General features: G+C 42.4%; 1 protein-coding gene across 3 annotated transcripts in view; it reads left to right on the forward strand.

Annotated features, from left to right (window-relative positions):
- CCDC171 (coiled-coil domain containing 171) overlaps window positions 1–20,919 on the forward strand; it is a 212,585-nt gene that overhangs the window by 138,352 nt on the left and 53,314 nt on the right. For all 3 annotated transcript variants that reach the window (XM_079959164.1, XM_079959166.1, XM_079959165.1), the window contains one exon: window positions 13,059–13,190. In XM_079959164.1, the coding sequence (XP_079815290.1) occupies window positions 13,059–13,190 (132 nt within the window). The remainder of the gene's footprint in view (window positions 1–13,058; window positions 13,191–20,919) is intronic.

Below are 20,919 nucleotides of genomic sequence, written 5' to 3' on the forward strand. Positions count from 1 at the left end.
TCAGCCCAGGACTTGAGTTTCCTTCAGACATCAGTCAGAAATGTCCGGAAGCTCGCAATCCAGCCATGGCGGCGGTGGCCAGCCCCTGTTTCTAGTCTAGCATTGCTCATCCATATTGCCTGAGAACATTGCTCCAAATTTGGCCACATCCTCAGAAGGGTTACTTGAGTGTGTTATGTTTACAGAGAAGACTCCAGGACTCCTACTAGTGCAACTGCTTTTTTAATATTCATATTGTGCCAGCAATGTACTTGGATTTGTGCTGAACCTTGAAACAATCCCAAGGACTTGAATTATCTGGAGATTTAGATTAAAACGATGTTTGAGTAATAGATTTTTCTGGCGCATTTAGATTTTTCAGTAAAAAGGCCAGGGGACCCTCATTTTTTGAATGGGCCCTACAGATACTTATTTGCTTTCTGCTTGCTTTGTGCAGGAGTCTGACGATGTTATGAAATATCTCTCCTTTCTGTGTGTTCCATATTTTGGAAAGTTGCGAATCACAAATATGGAATGCAAGGCTCAGGTGTACTTGACAGGATAGTGACAGGACTCTGAGGTGGCTGTTGCATGCATTGTACCTATTCTTGGCTTTTGTCGATCAACCTTGTACCTGCCACAGGTGAAACGGACCAGTAGACACACACACAAGAAATCCACAAGGAAACGAAATATTTTTAAGAGTTTCAGAAGCACCCATTTGTTGCTGTTGCTTTAAAAATGAGGGCTCTGTGAAACACGATTTGGAACGCTTTGATCTCAATTAGGATCATGGCATGTTTATATTTCAATAAGTACTCTTTCCTCCTTCTGGAAGAAACATGGGCTGTGAATTTTGAAAAAAAGACTATCTATCATCTATCTCTATCTCTATCTCTATCTCTATCTCTATCTCTATCTCTATCTCTATCTCTATCTCTATCTGTCTGTCTATCTATCTATCTATCTATCTATCTATCTATCTATCTATCCACACTGTACATAAGCATTGCTTTTGAATAATTCCTCTTAGTGTTAGTGCATTTATTTTGCAAATGCCTCCATCAGCCTTTTTGTTTTGTTTTGTTTTGTTTGGCTCTCCTAATAACCTGGCTTCCTTGATCCGTGTTCCTAAAGATCAGTTGTGCAGGACATACAGGTGTTGGCACAGCTGGCTTGCTGATGACATCTCTGTCCATATAGCTGTCTAGTGTGCCATCATTCATATTGCTCACTGTCATTCTGACCTAGCCAAGCTAAAAATGGTACTCCAGTTCAAGAGGGATTTAAAAACCTTGACAAACTAAAGATAAGACATTGCAGAATGTCATATCCATGTGTTAAACTGTTTTTAGCTTAGACATATCTAAGTAACTAATGCCAGAGCCCGTCTGTCTTCATTTTTTTTTTGAAAGTATGAAGTGTGTGTGTGTGTGTGTGTGTGTGTGTTGCCTTAAGTAAGGAAACATCCTTGCATGGAGTACTGTGAAATTAGTTCATGCATTAACCGTTATTTTATCCAGACATGGGTTCACTTCCAGCCCAAGGTCAATGAAATCTGTTCATAAGGGACATATTCTTGTGCACATCCCACAAATACAGAATAGCTTTGGCATTGTACTTAGTGTTTGCTTAAAAGGGCCTGGATCAAATTAATCTCTCATCCAATTGAGCTTGGGTTTGATGTTTCTATTTTATTTTTAAAAATTCTAGACTTTCCCCCCTCCCAGAAATGTGTTTCATGAAATTATAGAATCATATAGCTAGAAGGTGCCATGAGGATCAAATTGTCCAATCCCCTGCAATGTAGGAATATTTTGCCCAATCTGGGGCTCAAACCCACAGCCATGAGATTAAGAGTCTCACGCTCTACTGACTGAGCTATGTATTTTGCTGAACTTTCTTTTGTTAAAATAGAAGACAATTTCCCTTTTTCATTTCAGCCGAGACATGAATCCTTTTAAAAATCTGTTGGTTTTTATTGCTTGTTTAAGAATATATAGGATTTGGATGAGTAGTCCATTGAAAACCAGGGGGCTTGCTTCTAAGTAGACATGCATAAGATTGTCCTGGAGATGTGTGTTTGAGACTATACTGTAGAATGCAAGCAGGGAACTGATCTAAGATGATCCGGATCATCCCGTCCCTTGTGGCAGTAACCTCCAAGTACCGAATTAATTCTGTACCTTACATCAAATCGCTTAAGGATTAATTTGCCACCGTCTGCGAGCAAACATGAAAAGGTTGCTCATGACAAAAGCACTCCCTTGATGTAAGGAGCAGTTCAGCAAAATAAGCAGGTGAATTAATCTTAAAACATATGGTTGAAGTAGCAGGGAAGAACCTAGTCACAAGGACTAATAGCCAATTTTTATCTATGGGAAGAATTCCTACCTAACGCCAAATGGTTTGAGGCTTTGCATAAAATTTGGGTCCAACACCCTAGTCGTTAGTTGGTTCAATTCCTAAAGAGAATTCACCACATAGTATTTTAGAATCCTGTGAAGTGTAATTTAAAGTTACTGGGAATTGTAGAGGTATGAAGGGTAAATGAGAGTTCCCAGGAATTTTTGTGGGGGGAGAGAGACGTGACTGTTAAAGTGGTATAAATGTGCTTTAAATGTATGCTGTGGATGTGACCTAAAAACCTCTCACTTAGATGCCAGGAAACTGGGAATTACATTCACATGTGGTGGGGGTGTAAATATGTACAATTTTTCTGGCAAAGGGTGTTTAAGGAGATAACAGAAATACTTGGGTTAAAGCTGACCGAAAGTCCAGAGGTAGCATTGTTACTGATTTACGATGGGGTGGAAGGTTCGCAGGCTATGAAGGACTTGCTCACAATTTTTTTTGACAGCTTCCCGAGTTACAATAGCTAGGAAGTGGAAGGGGCAAGCAGAATATAAAATGGAAGAATGGTATAAAGAGGTGTGGGATATCGCTAGTAATGATAAATTAACATGTTGCAATTAAGGTAAGACAGGGAATACGCAGGAGAAATGATTTTGAGGGGATATGGAAGGTGTTTGTAGAATTTGTACTGTTAAAGCGGAAAGGGGTCAAACCATCGCAAGGGGTGTTGAAATTTTGGGAGGTTGGATAGTTGCAGTGGAATGGTCTTGGTGGTGGGGTCACATTTTTATTCTTATTTATTTATGATGATTACTTTGTCAAAATAATAAAGGGGGGGGGTCATTTAATTCAGCAGGGTCCACACTCTGTTGGAGCAGTTTCAGAAACGGGGCCACTCACCCTCCACCCGTTTATGCAACTTCCTCCGATGGGCTGCATTGCCGCAGCTGGAGACTGCATTAATAATAATAATAATAATAATAATAATAATAATAATAATAAATGTATTTAAACTCTGTGTTTTGGAATACTAAATCCAATGTTCTCGCAGTGAGGGAACCGCCAGAAGGCCCCCGGCGCTGGACCTCAGCAATGGGGGTGTAGATGCTCCTTCAGATATACAGAACCAAGGTTGTCTAGGGCTTTCAAGGTCAGCACCAACACTTTGAATTGTGCTCGGAAACGTACTGGGAGCCAATGCAGATCTTTCAGGACCGGTGTTATATGGTCTCGGCGGCCACTCCCAGTCACCAGTCTAACTGCCACATTCTGGATTAATTGCAGTTTCCGAGTCACCTTCAAAGGTAGCCCCACGTAGAGCGCATTGCAGTAGTCCAAGCGGGAGATAACTAGAACATGCACCACTCTGGCAAGACAGTCTGCGGGCAGGGAGGGTCTCAGCCTGCATACCAGATGGAACTGGTAGACAGCTGCCCTGGACGCAGAGTTAACCTGCGCCTCCATGGACAGCTGTGAGTCCAAAATGACTCCCAGGCTGCACACCTGGTCCTTCAGGGGCACAATTACCCCACTCAGGACCAGGGTGTCCTCCACACCCACCCACCTCCTGTCCCCCAAGAACAGTACTTCTTTCTTGTCAGGATTCAACCTCAATCTGCTAGCCTCCATCTAAACCTCCTCTGCTCCTCCCTTTTCAATCCCCACCTGGTTCTGGGGAACAGTGGTGCAGGAGAGGGTGGGGAAGCACCTGACCCTTCACTTGCCTGACCTGTTTCTCCTCCTCCAATTCCGATCCATCCTGTGCTCTGCCCTTCTGAAACCTCACCTGTCTCTGATTCTTGCCTCCTGGCTGGTATAGGTCCCCACAGACCACTGGCTGCCTCTCCCAAGTTAGGCTCCAGGCTCTTTCCACCCTATGCACATTCATCAGACCCTGACACATCAGCGCCTTATTTGAATGGGATGAAAAGCAGAAATTGAGCTGGGTGTCACCTGCATATGGGGGACACCTTGCCCCAAACTTCACTCAGTAGTAAGCATGGAGGACAAAATAGAACCCTGAGAGGACCCCATAGCGTAGGTGCTGGGGAACCGGACAGCGATCCCTCAGACCATTTCTTAAATCGGCCCTCCAAGAACCAGAAGCAATGCTGGTCGCAGTACTTTGAAGAGCTGCCTGTAGGTGGTAGATTCAGGAAATCTTTAACGGGTGTCAGAAGCTAAAAGGAAAAGAAAGGGCATCATCCAATAGAACACTATGTCTTGAGAAGAAGATTTCCATACTTTGTCAACCCTTAAGTGATATATGTCAACTTGGTTAATAATGTGCCCTAGACACGAGTGTTTTAAAAAAAACCCTACTATGAGAGATGTCTGTTTAGAACCACTTTGAAGACACACATGAAGCACATGAGAAATTGCAACAACTGCATGTTACTGTTCTTCTGAAGGACGTGAAGCACGACTTTTGCAATATTCCTCAAGCATTGCTTTCAGGATCCATCTCAGTAACACAGTTTGCAAAGAACGGTGAGCTCTCAACTCTCTTCTCCCCACCCCGCCCCATCCTTTAGTATAGCTGTTTTAAACTGCATTCCTCTGAACTCCAGGGTTCCTCAGATTCCTATCAGGGGTTCCTCAAGGAGAAGGTCATTGCTTGCAAACGAGCTTCCTGGAAGACAGTGTATCTTACCCTGAAACATGTAGCTGCAGGGGAGTATTGAATGTGTTCTTGCTATCATGCTCTTGTAGTTTGTTCAGTGCATGAATCAGGCCCCATGCGCCTGGGGCATGATATAAATATCCAGATTAACCTTAATTCTTTGCTTCCATCATTTTTACCCATTTCCAACCAGAGATTTTTCTATCTGTGATCAAAAACGTAGGCTTGTGTTGATTTCGCTCTCTCTCCTTGCCCTCCAAGTTAAAGACGTGAATATTCCATTGATGGCTTTGGAGTCACTATTTCTGCCTCGGCTCTTGATTTGTGAAAATGGGTGGGATGATGGTGATACCCTTCAAATGGTTGTTGGGAGGCTGAAGCAAAGCCCTTGGACTTGGCGGTGCTGCTGTTCTTTTTCATTTTTGTCCCACTTACCAACAAGCAGCTCTGGGCAGTATACACAGGGCCCCAACATTGTGGGGGGCTGTGTGCCATCACACGCATGATGACTGTCGCATCAGGGGAAGCCCACTGGGCCACCTCCTGATGCAACGTTTGTGTGCCAGGCCACACTAGTTGGCCTGGGTCAACATCCCACCAGGCTGTGCTGCGTTGGGGTGGTATCCTGCCTCCTCTGCCCCCTCAAGATTGGGGTGGGGGGCCTGGGCTCCATCCCAGTGAATATTGGGGAAGCTGTAGAGGCCTCAGTTCCATAGAGTTGGCGCTCCTTGCTGTATATACACCCCTTTTCCACACCTCACCCTTTTTATCCTCACCGTAACCCTGTGAAAGTCATTTAGGCTGAAAGATAGTAACCAAAGATCATGGCTGAGTGATCTTGGATTCAAGACCGTCGCTTTATATTAAGCCACTCTACTAAGCCTCCCTCAACAGTTCGCTTTCAGAAGCCATCATACTAAACCAGATTTTTAAACTGTTGTAACTGCCTGATGGTGAATTTCGTATAACTAATGAATGCTCGACCATCGAGAGCTGGACCATAAAGAAGGCTGATCGCCAAAGAATTGATGCTTTTGAATTATGGTGCTGGAGGAGACTCTTGAGAGTCCCATGGACTGCAAGAAGATCAAACCTCTCCATTCTGAAGGAAATCAGCCCTGAGTGCTCACTGGAAGGACAGATCCTGAAGCTGAGGCTCCAATACTTTGGCCACCTCATGAGAGGAGAAGACTCCTTGGAAAAGACCCTGATGTTGGGAAAGATGGAGGGCACAAGGAGAAGGGGACGACAGAGGATGAGATGGTTGGACAGTGTTCTCGAAGCTACCAACATGAGTCTGACCAAACTGCGGGAGGCAGTGGAAGACAGGAGTGCCTGGCGTGCTCTTGTCCATGGGGTCACGAAGAGCCAGACACGACTAAATGACTAAACAACAACAAACTGCCTGATGGTGAATTTGGTATAATTAATGAATGCTCAATCAATGCAATGTTGGTTTAGACAGCCTCAACTAATTGCTCCACTATTAGTTCTTCTTTGAAGGAGGAAAGGAGTTACTGCAAAATAGTACTCAGTTCCCCTCCACCCCCACCACGCATCCAACAAAGGATATTTATTTCCTCCACAAATGAGTGCATATGGGTAGATGTCTGCTTCATCTCCAAAATATGCATCTTGTTTGTATCAAAAAGTTATATTTAGCTGTCCAAAATATATTAATATTTCTTAAAAGCAAATGCCCAGTTGCTGTCAATAGTCTACGAGGGGGTTTAGGCCCATGGGGAGATTTGGATGTTTGACAAAGTGCTGTGGGTGTCACCCGCTCTGGCTATTTCTCTTCCCAGCCCCACAGATCAGCCCCCAGGCAGAGAAACAGAGAGAAAGCATGCACCTATGAGCTCTTTTTTTGCTTTCCCAAATAAAAGTTGTATCCAGTAGAATCAGTCTGCGTCTTGGAAAAACACAGAGAGCTGAAAGAGGAAGTGAGAAATAGCGCCAGTCTTCCGATGTCCTCCTTCAGCTCCTATGTACTTTTCAATGGAGGAAAAAGTTGCCACCCTTGCTGCCTCATGACAAAAGGGGCAGTGATTATTAAAACAGGGGGAGGGGGAGGAGAGGGGAACCTGAGGTTTTGTGAGTGCCAGGAGAACATCTGCCCACAGGCCACCTCATTGGCAACTCCATGTCTACTGACTAGAATGTTTGATTCATATTATTCGGTATTCATTGTCAATAGACTTTAATCTCCTATCGGATCGTTTCATCCAAGCCGTTCGTTGCTAAGAACAACAACAAATAGGTGGCGGTTCAGCTGACAGAGCAAGATGGGACAATGGTCCTCGCCTCAGTAGGCTGAGTTTTTAAAACACAGACCCACTTATATTACAGGCAAGAGTGCCAACATGGCCACTTGACAGTGGGTGCCCAGGACCGTGGGTGCCATGCAGTGTGTGTGGCCCTGGCGCCGAAATTTGTGGGTGCCCAGGGGGTTGGCACCTATGGTTACAGGTACTGTATGGTTACTGTTCCCCTGTGGTAGCTTCTCATGCTTTTCCACTAATATCTGTATCCCATGCCAACTTGACCTGCTCTCCTGGGTTAGTTTGGGATTCATGGGGGGATTTTAAATGAGTTTCCTGTTTAGCAATTTCCCCTGCCAAAACCTGAAGCTGTGTGTGTGTGTGTGTGTGTGTGTGTGTGTGTGTAAGCTTTAAAAACTGTCCTGGGAATTCAGCTTGGAGAACACTTCTTTCCGCCAATACAATGGTACCTCTGGTTAAGAACTTAATTTGTTCTGGAGGTCTGTTCTTAACCTGAAACTATTCTTAACCTGAGGTACCAACCGCCGCACAATTTCTGTTCTCATCCTGAAACAAAGTTCTTAACCTGAAGCACTATTTCTGGGTTAGTGGAGTCTGTAACCTGAAGTGTCTGTAACCCAAGGTACCACTGTATATAAATGTGAAAATAAAAAGATCTCCAGTAATTATATTACAGCATCCACATTATTATTATTATTATTATTATTATTATTATTATTATTATTATGCTGCCCTATACCCGGAGGTCTCAGAGCGGTTCACAGAACAAAATCAAAATATAAAACCACAAAAATATAATCAAAATAAATACAACAACCCAATAACACCCCCCCAAAAAACCCTCCACATTTTAAAAGGGCATAGGATGCCAATCAAATCAACCAAAGGCCTTATTAAAAAGGAACGGTTTTTTGCCTGGCACCTAAAGGTGCTCCTCACAGCTACAGCAGACTCTCCGACAAAATTTCTCCCCTTTTTGTGTTTGTATAAATCATGTGGCAATTGTCACTGCACGCAATATCTAATAGACATTTTTCATTGCAAACTATCCTTTTAACATCTTTTTAATTCCCGTCCCACGTCACCCTTGAGAGCTTCTTTGTCTTGTTCCCTCAGAGAACGAACGCCCTTTCGCTTCCAGAATGTAGGTGCAAGTAAACATTCAGTGCGGCTTCATTTTCGACTTTAATCCGGAACAAATTTAAAGTCCCCTCTATCCAGGGTGGGCCCAATACGTTTTGGAAGAAGAGGGGAGGGGAGATTTACATCAGGAACAAGGGGAATGCTGCAGCTGTTGCTGGCACCATGGCGGACGATGCTTTCCTTCATTTGGGTAGAGGATCAGCACAGTATCGGCTTGAGCCTTTCCGTTGCATCCTTCTTTATTTTAGCCTCCATCAGACAAACAGCTTTTCAGTTACCTGAAGCCTGCATGACATAGGCCATCATTGCCCACAGCACCCATATCCTGCAGAGCATTTGATCCCATAGGATTTTCAGAATGGATGTCCTTTTCAGTTCTTAAACTAGTTATCTTCTGTCCACAGCCTAAAGGACTTGCTTGCACCCAGTTTTGTGGTAAAGTGGCATCTCAGCCCTGTGAGGAAACGTTGGCAGTTTATTCACAGCCTAGGGCAAATATTACTGTAGGTAAAATTGTATTAGGTGACGTAATGGGACTGATTCCGGGGCGTTAGTGTAATCCAGAAAGCTCCCTTCTCTCTGCTGTGCTAGCCTCTGAACCCAAATTAGTCCTGATTGGAACTGGGCGAGAGTTAAATTGATAGGGCCATTCTTTTTAAATAAATACTGTTCTTATTTATTTATTTTCATGGTGCAGAAGATAAATTTGGAGAAAACGATTGTTACAACAGTACACAACAAGTAACTTGTCCATAGCTGTCAACTTACAGATTTGAAAATAAGGGACCAGCAGCCAAAATAAGGGATCAACAATTACTTTGATAAAATACATATTTTGTTGCATGCAAATGGCTTTAGATACCTATTAGGTCCATAAATTACCATATAGCATATATTCAACACAAAAAAGCAACAATTTGTTGTTGACAAAGGACAGCTGAAGATAGAAAGGGCCCGATTACCTTCAGTAGCTTATTTAAGGGACATCATCAATAAGGGACAGCAGCGGGAATGGTGCTAGGATAAGGGACTGTCCCGCCAAATGAGGGACACTTGACAGATATGCTTGTCCTGATAAAATTACAGACTTTTATCATGCGATCAGGCCATTCTTGACCCGGAAACATTATGCAAGCAAAGCATTTCTGTTCCCCTCATTTCATAAAGGTTTTGTGAGCTTTTAATACATGCCACTTACAACTATCAGACACAGACACACAAAAGCTAAGCATTCTTGGGTTTTATGTATACTGTGAATGGGGGGGAAATGCGGCCATTTCCATCAAAAGTAATTAAAAACAGTGGAGTGTGTGCTTGGGGCTTATGGTGTCCAGAGGTTTAGATCTAAGGAATGATCTCATTCCTTTCTGATGATGAGCTACTATTACAGTGGTTGCATTTTAAAGATATGCATGGTTTTGTTTGTTTTTTTGCCTTATTGTCCGGCTTATGTTATATACCCTGGTGGCAAAGAACAAAACCAGACAGGGATGGGGTTAAAGAACCAACTGATGTCGGAGTTATGCCCACATAGTGTATATATTGTTTCCCTCTCGCTCTCTTTCCTTCCCCGCCCCTCCCCGTGCTCTCTCCCCTTCCCTCTCGCCTCGGTATTAGCAATCTGCTTTGGTACTTTGACATCAGGGATTTCCCTGGTGGATTTTGTCACAGAAAAAAGAGAATCATCAATATCGCAGTTAAACTTGACTTTCAAAGCTAATAGTATCTCATTTGGGGGCTCAAATTTAATAAATTTTCTTTGATTCTGGGTGCGTTTTTAAACATCAAACAATGAATTGGCCAGGGTGCAGTAAAATATTTAGATCTATTGACTATGGTTCAGAAGGGTAGAAGGAAAAAAAAAAAAACCTAAAAAAAACAACTGGTGGGTTTGATGTTGATAAATTCTTAGTACCTTAATCCACATTAATGTTTTCTTTTATCTGTGTGCATATTGGCTACAATGAGAAACTGGGACGTTAGCATATATGAACCAGAACAAATCCAGTGAAATGTGTATTATTAGAGGTATGGTGAAAACAACGTGTTTGCATTAAGGTTAACATCTGAACAAAATTACACATGCTGACAGAAGACCCCCGAGACCGTGTTTGTTCCATTGGGCTCTCCATCCTGAACCCAGAACAGTATGAGCAGAAAGGAGGATGCATGAAGGACCTACGCTGTTATAAAAATTGCATTATAGTGCATAAGTTTGGCAGCCACAGGTATTGACAGGAATTCTTTAGGTCAGCCTGGGAACTGTAAAGCTCCCTATTCCCATAGACTAAAGCACAGAATGTATGCGTGTGTATCCCATAAATCTGTAAAATCTCACCTAACATTTGTACATCATACGGACAGCATGCATGTATATTTATTTATTTATGCATGCATTTGGCTGTTCTTAAAAATAGGATTACTTGTAGAAGGAAATATCACATAGAATTTGAAGTGTCCACATTTGCTTTCATAATGGTATTATTTTTATGTAAGGTATCTTAGTTCATTAGTATTGGGTATGTTAATTAGATCCATAATTAGTATTTATTTGTCATCTGTGGTGCCACCTGATTTTTTTTCCTTTTCCAATTTTAAGATTAAGTACTTAGCATCATTTGCTGCTCCTGGGAATAATTTTTATTTGAAAGATATATATTAGCACATTAATATTGGAGTACAGGATGATGCAATCCAGTTGAGCTACTGGATATTATTATTATTATTATTATTATTATTATTTTCAGAACAAGGCAGAATATTAGTCATTTAAAAGTGTTACAGTTGACCCCTTGTAGAAGAAAAGAAGGAATAGCTTTATGTCGTATGTAAAGACCTTTTGCTTTTAATTAATGAAAAGATCCTATGCACGTTTGCTCAGAGGTACTCCCCATTGTGCAGTCTTTTTTTGAGTTAGGTGGATAGATAATAGCTACAGTTTTTCTCGATTACCAAGACAGTTGAAAAGAACAAGGAAAATAAAACATCACAAACGGCGAACAAGTGAGACAGATAGAAAAGTTATTATTTCGGTATTTCTTACCTCGCTTTACAGACGATGGGCACTAGATATTGACTAAGTTACTATCGTAGGTTCTCATCATCCTAAAAAATCTGACCAAAGATTGCCAGTTGGTTGTGCAGTTTCAGAGTGACCACTTTTGTGTATTATGAAGCAATACAACTGCAAAGAAAAATCATTGTTTGTTCAATGACTGCTGTCTATGTTCTGATGTCACAATACATCCTAGGAATCAGCCTAGGTGAACCCTGGGCACATGCGTTCCTCAGTCCTCTTTCCTCCTCCTATCAGGCTGCAAATAATTTATTATTATTATTATTATTATTATTATTATTATTATTATAACGGCTGCAGCTTATTGTTTCATCCAAACCTGACCATTGTGACTAGTCTTGACCTTGTTTGTTTGAAGCAAGCCAAATTTGAACCCTTGAGTTTTGAAGTGAGTGTGCTACAGTTTGGATTAATCTGGGGTTGCCATGTTTTCCACACACACACCCGGGCGCTATTTTTGCCAGTTAAATCCTGGACATGTCCGGGAAATGCCAGACATAATAGCAACCCTAATTAATCACGACTATGGCTAATCAAATATGGAAGGAGAAACCACGCAGGAGGAATTTGGAAGTTTTCACTTTCATTTTTGCTTACCTGCCTTGGAATGTGAGTCAGGATTCAGCATATAGAACAGTAGCAATAAACGTGTTGAGGATTGTTGTTTGTTTGGATATTAATATAAACACAAGCAGGGGAACTAGTGAGTCTCCCCCCCCCACCCGATTTTGTACTTTTTCCTTTTACCGAACACATAATGAACGAAGGGATTTCCCACCTTGACAGAAGGTGGCAGTACAATACCAACTGCATGAGGTTGTATTTATCTACATATGTATGGAAATATCTCATTTACAGCGCTGAGCGGTTTGTTGTTGTTTCTTTAAACTCTGCCTTTTGTAATACTAAATCCAAACTACTTGGACTTTGGAAAAGAAAACGGATTCTAGCTACTTGTACTGGAGCCTATTGCTAGTTAGTGAATACCTGCTATTTTTATAGGAACCTATCATCATGCTTCTAATAAGATGCTTAACCAAGTGACATTTTTAAAAATACTCTTTGTTAAGTATATTTGGGGAGCTTTGCAACATAACTGACTATCAACAAAAGAACAAAATCAAGACCTTTCTGCAAAAAGGCTTAAGATCATTGTATGAATGTCAAAGCAATTGTTGTTTTAAAAATATTTTGGTGGCGTGTTGCTTCTCCGGGGCAGATGGCGATTCTCTGCAAACCAAGCAGGCAGTAATGGCTATGTCCATAGGATGCTTATTGCGTACAATTTCGCGCTGCGATTTCCTTGACCTCAAATTGTGTGTTTGTAGAGTTTTGTGTACTGGTCGGATGAGAAGCCTTTAGTGACTTTCTCATTTCAGTCTGGAGAAGGGGATATGCTTTTCTTCTTCTTAACATTCTCTCCCAGCACTCTGAATTAGAGATTTATTTGCAACGAAAAATCAATTAGTCCTAAATTTATTCATGGATTTCAGGTCCAGCGATCAATGCAAGTCCACTCAGTGGACTCAGGGGGACCCACTTCATCCCAGTTAATGTGTCTGAAGGGGAATTACCATTGATACTGTTTTTTCCCTTTTAGGTCAGAGATCAGATCTCGCTGTCACGGACTGCGGCAACCAGGAATGACTTCACCCTGCAGCTACCTAAGTTGCACCTGGAGACCTTTGCGATGGAAGGGCTAAAGGGCGGGCCAGAGGTTGTAGCATTCCAGGTTAGATTCTTAAATAACCTTTCTTTGCGAAGCAAAGGGTTTCCAAAACTCCAAAATAGTAATAATGATGATGATGATGCTATAAATAAAAGCAGAAATGTAGTGGCATGTAATTAACAAAATTAAGTTTCCGAACTTGTGCTCGACTGAAATCGTTATATTAGAACAACGCTTTCGCATTCCAAATTGAGTATCAAGGATCTGTAGAAAAGATTTTAGCAAACAAAAATGTTGCACGCCACACCTAGAAATCACTGCGGTCAGTCAGGAGGGAAAGAAAATGCCTTGCACTTTTTAAAAAGTTGGGTTCAGAACAGTATTTCTCTCAACATCACTTTCGAAGAAAAGAAATGAGCCCTAGATTAATATTTAAGGATGGCATCAGCAATGGGTCACCCAGGAGAAAAGAATTACAAAGCGGGGTGTGTTGGAGTCCCTTAGTTTCACCGCAGCTGGGGCAGTTCAAATGGCTGAGAAAGATTCTACCATTATTGATCTTTTTAGCCATTTTCTGACACCTTCTGGCACCGGCTGAAGACAGTACTCTGACAAATGAAATAGACAATGGATGCATCTGTCAAGGCATCGGAATCAGAAAACAGCCCTTCTAGAACGGAGTGCAAGCCCCAACTTATCTTCTTGCCTCATATAAATGATCCAAGAATTCTTAAGTGCTTAAGTGTTTTTCTGAATGGATTCATTCTTAACCAAGTCGCAGTAGTGCCCTTATCAGAAAGAACTTAAACTTCTGGACCTTGGCCTTGGGCATGCCAAGGTTGTGGTAGGATGATCAAAAATATGGGAATATTGTACTGGGGACGGTTGGGGGTGCTATGGTGTGCCTTGAGTAAGGAGCCCCATACCTGGATAGAGAAATGCAAAGATTGAGTCTTAGACCTGGTGATGGGCCTGAATATCAGCTTTGTGTGATATCAGGATATCTGTGATTGGTGTCATATACAAGCCCAGCACTCATGGTCAGTCATGCTGAGCACTGATGAGGAACAGGGCCAAACTGGTCTCCTATCCACCCATGGTGGCCCTTCCATATGAAATCTATAGGTAAAGGGACCCCTGACCATTAGGTACAGTCGTGGCCGACTCTGGGGTTGCGGCGCTCATCTCGCTTTATTGGCCAAGGGAGCCGGCGTACAGCTTCCGGGTCATGTGGCCAGCATGACTAAGCTGCTTCTGGCGAACCAGAGCAGCGCACGGAAACACTGTTTACCTTCCCGCTAGAGCGGTACCTATTTATCTACTTGCACTTTGACGTGCTTTCGAACTGCTAGGTTGGCAGGAGCAGGGACTGAGCAACCGGAGCTCACCCCGTCTCGGGGATTCGAACCGCTGACCTTCTGATTGGCAAGCCCTAGGCTCTGTGGTTTAACCCACAGTGCCACCCACTGTATAGGTCTGAGCAAATGCATTTTGGGTAACTTAAGATGGCAGGTTAGCCACCGTGTGTAGGAGCTGAGCTGAGCTCTCACTTTAAAGCACAGCCATCCATCCCTGCTGAAGCATGTGTATGTGCTCAGGTGAGTCATCCTGGCCAAAGCAGTGGCAGGAAGAGCATATGACCACAGGTGTCATTTATGTGGGACTGTGGGTGCCGAGGCACCCATAAAATTTTCATGGGGGGGGGCGGGGCTGGCAGGGCAACCCAACACGTCACTCATGTGGCATCACATGGAATTACGAGGCCCAATGGGGCTTGTCACAGCCGTGGGAGGGTCTAACAGGCCCATTGTGCCATGTGACATTATGCGTACGATGGGGACCCCCCATGTGGGGCAGAACCCTGTCCAACCATCTCATCCTCTGTCGTCCCTTTCTCCTTGTGCCCTTGTGTCTTTCCCAACATCAGGGTCTTTTCCAGGGAGTCTTCTTTTCTCATGAGGTGGCCAAAGTATTGGAGCATCAGCTCCATGATCTGTCCTTCTAGTGAGCACTCAGGGCTGATTTCACACACTAGAAGACACTAGAACACACTAGAAGAAATTTGAATTTGGAAAACAGCATGGGGTTGAAAGGGTTATGGCACACACATGCACACACACCCCAGCACAGAAGTGCTAGAAAGTTCCTGGGGGTTGTTTGTAGCTTCCTATCACAACTAAAATGACAGATCTCCCAGCATCGTGTTTAGTTTGACCCTCGTGATTCTGATTCCTGCAAGCACCCAAATTCATGCTTCCAGACTGGTTAGGTAAACTATCGGCCAATCTGATAGTTTAACAGCCCTGGGGCGAAAGGAATGTCCACATTGTATGCTGAGTGACATGTATAAATTTTCGCTTTCGAGATAAAATACTTTGGCTTTGTCGCTTGTGGAGTTTTCCAGGTGGCTATGCCCCAGAGTTTTAAAAATAGGAACAAGTAACCTAACCCCAAGCACAGCTCTTAGAAAGTATGTGCAGCCAATTTCAATGGGTCTTCCTTTCCAGTGTGCTCACAACCGACATCAAAATGGTATAAAAATGAAAGAGGCCATCATTGAAATGCTCTATATATGAATTTTGTGGCTTGAAATCTACATGGTATGTATTTCCCCCCTAGTATTACATAGCTATTCAAAGTACCTTTATAGTTATCGACAAAAAAAAACCTTTTCGGAATGGAAAAAGTCAAGGTTAATAAATAATGGATTCTTTCCAATTACGTCATAGAGTACATCCATTGAAATCAATGGACTCCAGTCACTTAACTCCACTTACTTCAATGGGTCTATTCTGGCTGACATTGGATGTTACCCTGTGTTAGTCATGCTTCTCTTCATGTCTAAAAACTGTGGAGGATCTCTATTCAGGTGGTTTGCTATCATTTTTGCTTGAGTCCCTTCCAAAGATTTAGAAGCAGGAAATGGGAATAATCAATTGAAAATAAAGGATTTTCAATTGGGTCATTGCCAGATAAAGTTAAACCAGATAAAGGTGATTCTTATTTAATTGTTCTTTATTCCTATTACTCTCCTCTAACACTCACATGCACACACTTTACCTGTTTCCCAGTCTTGTTTCAGTTTAAAGTTTTCGTATTAACTCTGTGGCCAGGGAGTCCTAATACCCGAAGTATGGAATCTTTCATGATCGACTATCCTCCAGATGAACAACTGACTCACTTTTAAATGTATTGTTCCCCACTTGCAAATCAGCACAGAAATACCAAATTTACTTGCATTTGTTATTATTATTATTATTATTATTATTATTATTATTATTATTTCTTCTTGTTTAATTTATGAATAACCTTTTACATATAACTCAAGGCAATTTACAAACATACCCTAAAAGCAGCTAAACATAGTTTTAAAAACAGCACACACCCCTCCAAAAATAGGTTTTCAAACAATCCTTTAATCATATATACCATACTTTTCCATGTATAATAGTCCCCCATGTATAAGACCGCCTATTTTGGGGGACCCTATTTTTGGGGGAGGATTGCCCAGAGTTGTTGAGCTTTTGGGGGCGATTGCACAGGGTTGTTGAGCTTTTTTTAGGGGGGGTTGCCAAAAATTGCTCACCCGCACGCGTCGCAAATCCACTTCTCATCTATCCCCTCGCTGGCAGAAGCTGCCAATCGCCTGCCCAATTGCCGCAGCGTCTGCCAATCAACACCAGCCCTTGCACTATCCATGTATAAGACAACCCCCATGTTTTAGCATGAATTTTAAATTAAAAAACAAAAACGTAGTCTTGTACACGGAAAAGTACAGTACATTTTTCCCCAATGAGGGCTTCATCTGCCCACGCCAGTTTCCATCAATTCTGTCCCAGTCTTTCATTATCTTAGCATACTATAGTGTGACCAAGAAGCAGAACTCAGGGCAGATAGGGAACCGGTCTTAGTTTTTAAAGGCTGCCATGACATAGGATAGCCTCTGTGGCTCCACTTTTCTTCTTCTTTCTGCCACATAATTAAATGGCTGACATTCATCCTTGTGGGTTACACTGACCTCTCCAGTTAGGCAATAAGTTCAATGCATGGATGTGCAGATGATATTAAGTTCAGGTGGGACTTACAAATCCTGGTGAGCCCTTAACTGGTATAAATGATAGGCATTGTTTTTATGTGTCTCACAGAGCTTTTTTCTTTGTTGTGAAAAGTATTCTTCTGCTATGGTTTAAATATTATGTTTCATTTCTTCAGGCAATTTACTTCATTAAACTTGTGTCAGAAACAAATAAGGACCCCATATTTTTATGTCCTAAAGTACATAAACAGTGGACACTTAATTATTCAGAGCAAGATATGTGTTTTTAAAGTTCTGATACTAGGCAAAGCAGCTGCTTAAAATAAGTAGAAGGATTATTGCAGTCCTTAGTGATTTTCTCCGGAAGGAGCATATAAAACTAATTCCGCCGTGCTCAGAGGTGTGAAACATAAAAGCCCGCAGGCCCTTCGCAGCACCCTCTCTTACTGTTTGCCCTCTTTGGGGGACAGGCAAAAACCATTCTCAGGGATGCTTCCCTTCCTTTTTACTGGAAGATGTATGGCCCGTGCAGGCCCATTGAAGAGAGTCTGCGCCCAGCAAAATACTGAAGCGTGCACTATGGAATGGGGAGAAAGGAAGACGTTCCATCATTTAATGTTTCGTTCTGTGTCGTCTGGCCTCCAGGATGGCACAGCATACATAAAAACGAAATGTAAACAAAACTGATAAACAATAATACAATGCTCCCTTGGTTCTCAAACTTAATCCGTTCCGAAAGTCCGTTCCTAAACCAAGGTGTGCTTTCCCAAAGAAAGTAATGCAAAATGGATTAATCCGTTCCAGACTTTTAAAAACAACCCCTAAAACAGCAATTTAACATGAATTTTACTATCTAACTAGACTATTGATCCATAAAATGAAAGCAATAAACAATGTACTGCAGTCACACAACCAATCATCAGTAGCTGAACTGGGTTCCACACAGTCCACCTAAAATTCCACCTAAACATTAGGAAGAACTTCCTGACAGTAAGAGCTGTTCAACAGTGGAATTTGCTGCCAAGGAGTGTGGTGGAGTCTCCTTCTTTGGAGGTCTTTAAGCAGAGGCTTGACAACCATATGTCAGGAGTGCTCTGATGGTGTTTCCTGCTTGGCAGGGGGTTGGACTCGATGGCCCTTGTGGTCTCTTCCAACTCTATGATTCTATGATTCTATGATTCAGTCACACAAACACAAAAAAAGCAAAATAAATAGCAAAAAAAAGCAGACCTCAGCATAACACTCAAAACGGAAGCTTAACACTCAAAACGGAGCACGTTCGGCTTCCAAAAATAGTTCACAAACCGGAACACTTACTTCTGGGTTTGCAGTGTTTGGGTTCCAAATTGTTTGGGTACCAAGGCATTTGAGAACCAAGGGACCACTGTAATAGCCCTATCCCGTTACTTCAGAATTTGGTTTTAAGATATCCACATGTTCTACTGACCGTATCCTACTTCACAAACATCTGGCAGAAAGATGTTGGTTTTCAGGACGTAAAATTGAAGGAATTGTGGTGTGAGGGAGACAGGGAAGAGAAGGTGAGTGGAAGTGTAAATCATGGACCATCCTCAGAGTTGGCCCTCCTTACATCAGGAGTTGTAGTAGCACATACCAGTGCAGGCAGGTTACAGAAACGCTGCCTACAATTTTACAGTTGTTGTACCAGTACGGCATTCTTTTGTTTGAAAACTCCTATACAAATGTAAGGAGGGGTATTATTCGTTTTATAGCAGCAAGAGTAGAGTGTTGACGTCGCTTCTGAGTGATAGAGTATAATCATTATAAATTTATAAAGGGCTTATGTCTTCCATTTATTTTATGTAAATTATGTATCCATGTATGATGCAGTCATGGTTTATCATATTGTATTGGGCACAGAAGCAAAATTGCCTGCTCTTCTAATCAATTGGGCAAAGATAAAATGCAGCTTGAAATGTTAGGTTCCTACTACGTTTAACCCCCCCTTCCTTCTTTCAATAGCACTAGTACAGCGGAAAGCATTCAGAGCCCAAGGGAAAATATCTATCTACAAATACAAAGATAATTATGTTGTTTCTTGTCTGTTCGGAACATCGTGGCAAATATTGCATCTTTGAAAAGTACTTTTGAAGGCAAAGCCGCGCTTTTTCCAGGTGGCAGAACTCCTCATTATTCAACCCCATTCAAACGGTGGCTCTTTGCGGGAGTGTAAAATACACACGTTTTCACGATCAACGCTTTGGCGCAATCCTTGTAGCTCCCTTTGAAAACATTATTCTTGCTGAAGACATGAGTACAGAGTGGCCACTTACACCATGTATACTTACAAAAAAAGAGAGGTAACACCCAAAAAAGAGACAAATTTGCATATGGTGATTTGCCTTAAGCTTAATATATATCACTTGTTTGCTTGCTTCACACTATTGCAAGGAAGCAGTTTTTAAAAGAACAATTCATCAGATCAAAGGAGGGGAAACCTCCCCATTCCCCCCTTTTTCTACCCCTCTCTTTTACACACACCTCCCCAAGACTTGCAGATCTCACCTGCTTAGGTGGAAAAGAAAGTTGGAAATTCAAGTACTTGCACACATCCACATACAATGGTACCTCAGGTTAAGTACTTAATTCGTTCCGGAGGTCCGTACTTAACCTGAAACTGTTCTTAACCTGAAGCACCACTTTAGCTAATGGGGCCTCCTGCTGCTGCTGCCGCACCGCCAGAGCACGATTTCTGTTCTCATCCTGAAGCAAAGTTCTTAACCTGAAGCACTATTTCTGGGTTAGCGGAGTCTGTAACCTGAAGCGTATGTAACCTGAAGCGTATGTAACCTGAGGTACCACTGTACTTCCTCTTTCTGTAGGTGTACTAGGAGAAAAATGAACTTCATTTCAGTTTTTTAAATTTTCTCCTGTATGCCGCTGTGAGGTCTGATACGACAAAGTATGGGGTAAAACAAGGTTTTCCAGTTAAAAAGATATCTTTTGGCCTTACAATTTGGAGGTTGCCGAGAGAAGAGGGTCTTTGTGAAAAGGTACGCCACCTTTGTCTTCCTCACATCCACACTTGATAAGACCACTCATGCAGAGAAGCATGAAATATTTCATACCTGCCCCGCTTTATGTAATATACAATAAATTTGAATCCTTATTGTTTTTGAGATTTGCTTGCAAAAATATTCAATATTTACTTGACATGGGCAGTGACAGCTGACTGATAGGTCACCTCTAGTTTCCACAATTCACAAAAAAATAAATACAGGATGTCAGGGAACTGCCATCGGAAGAAGAGGTGGGGGAAGGGCTCCAGGAGGATAGAAGAGATTCAGCAGCAGAAGAGGGAACCAGTAGGGGGGGAGCAGGAGCTTCCAGGGACAGGAAGTCGGAGGGGAGGCTCTGGGACACTTCCAGTGAGAACAGTGAGGAGGTATCAAGGCCCCCTTTAGCGACCCCCACCCCTCGCCGGAAGCTGTCACGCAGGGAATCTAGGAGACGTGTTTCCGTCAAGCAGCTTTTATGCTGGAAACGTTTCCGCAGGCGCCCACTGTCGGATTCTACCAGTGACTGACGGAGCCATGTCCAAGGGCTCCGCTCAAGGCAGAGCTTTGCTACGTTAAGCAAACTCCGAGGGACTAACCCTTTTACGCACAAGTAGCTCATTGTCCCATCACACAGGATTGGGGCGGAGATTCTGACACTACTTACAATTCTACTAAGAAATTTACCTAGAAGGTATATTGCACTTCGACGTTTCGACTGCTTTAAAAGTTGTAGGTT

This window comes from Podarcis cretensis (genome assembly GCF_951804945.1).
Source record: "Podarcis cretensis genome assembly, chromosome: 17".
NCBI lineage: Eukaryota > Metazoa > Chordata > Lepidosauria > Squamata > Lacertidae > Podarcis > Podarcis cretensis.